Source organism: Rhincodon typus, chromosome 41, assembly GCF_021869965.1.
Source record: "Rhincodon typus isolate 14 chromosome 41, sRhiTyp1.1, whole genome shotgun sequence".
NCBI lineage: Eukaryota > Metazoa > Chordata > Chondrichthyes > Orectolobiformes > Rhincodontidae > Rhincodon > Rhincodon typus.
Window position 1 is genome coordinate 1,181,362 of NC_063372.1, and position 1,529 is coordinate 1,182,890.

General features: G+C 50.5%; 1 protein-coding gene across 1 annotated transcript in view; it reads left to right on the forward strand.

Annotated features, from left to right (window-relative positions):
* Window positions 1-1,529, forward strand: part of LOC109925934 (nck-associated protein 1-like) — a 63,378-nt gene that overhangs the window by 57,101 nt on the left and 4,748 nt on the right. Inside the window, exon 28 of the mRNA XM_048618993.1 lies at window positions 1,023-1,136. Within this exon, the coding sequence (XP_048474950.1) occupies window positions 1,023-1,136 (114 nt within the window). The remainder of the gene's footprint in view (window positions 1-1,022; window positions 1,137-1,529) is intronic.

Consider the following 1,529-nt stretch of genomic DNA (forward strand, 5'->3'; position numbering starts at 1 on the left):
GAGTGAGTGAGAGAGTGTGTGTGTGTGTGAATGTGAAAGTGTGTGAGAGTGAGTGAGAGAGTGTGAGTGTGTGTGAGAATGTGAAAGTGTGTGTGTGAGTGAGTGTGTGTGAGTGAGTGAGTGTGTGTGAGTGAATGAGAGAGTGTGTGTGTGTGTGTGTGAATGTGAAAGTGTGTGTGTGTGTGAGTGAGTGTGTGTGAGTGAGAGAGTGTGAGTGTGTGTGTGAATGTGAAAGTGTGTGTGTGTGTGAATGAGAGAGTGTGAGTGTGTGTGTGAATGTGAAAGTGTATGTGTGTGTGATTGTGTGTGAGTGAGTGTGTGAATGTGAAAGTGTGTGTGTGTGTGATTGTGTGTGAGTGAGTGTGTGAATGTGAAAGTGTGTGTGTGTGTGATTGTGTGTGAGTGAGTGAGAAAGTGTGAGTGTGAAAGTGTGTGTGAGTGTGAGTGAGTGTGTGTGAGTGAGTGTATATATGAGTGCAGTTAGCAGCCTTTGCCATGTTTTGATGCACCCACAGACCGGAGGAACTGGGTGGGATCATTAAACTTCCTCGTACATCGCATCCATGACCTTCAGGCTCTAGCTGTGGCGCTGTCCACTGCAGCCTGTTATTGCTGCTGCTTCCTTTTTCAAAGAAAAGGGAATCATAGAATCCTTACAGTTTGCAAGCAGGCCATTTGGCCCATCAAGTCCACACCAATCCTCCAAAGAGCATCCCACCCAGACCCAACCCCTAGCTTATCCTTGTAACCCATGCATTTCTGTGAGTCACAGTGTAGTTTCTGCACAAGGCATGAACGCTGGCTATATGTAATGTTTGAGACAGTCACAGTAGAAACAATGGCAAATGAGCAGCTATTCCCATCGACAGCCATAGACTCATCACGTTATAATTTCCACCATCAACATCAGGGACATCCAATTGGAACCTGGAAGCTTCTCGGAGCTTCCTGGCTCACTCGTTGTTCGGATGTTCCACGTAGCAGGAAATAGAACAGCTCACCATTCTTCTGTTTGTTTCCAGAGGGTTCCACTGAAGACGATTACAGACTGGCCAGCCTTCTGATGGTCTACATAGCTGTCTCACTCCCAATCCTCGCCAGTGATCCCATGTCCATCTATAATCAGGAGCACCAGGGTAAGCAGCCAAACACAGCCATGGAGCAGATGGCTGGGTGGGTGTGGGGGGTTGTGGGTGGGGGAGAAGTAAGGAATTGATGCCCATGACAGCACATCTCCTGAAATTACAGCTGGAGGTGGATCACCCCTGTGAGTTTACAGCTGGGCCTGGGTATCCCCTGTGGGTTACAGCTGGGCCTGGGTCTCCCCTGTGAGTTTACAGCTGGGCCTGGGTCTCCCCTGTGGGTTACAGCTGGGCCTGGGTATCCCCTGTGGGTTACAGCTGGGCCTGGGTATCCCCTGTGGGTTACAGCTGGGCCTGGGTCTCCCCTGTGGGTTACAGCTGGGCCTGGGTCTCCCCTGTGAGTTTACAGCTGGGCCTGGGTCTCCCCTGTGGGTTAGAGCTGGGCCT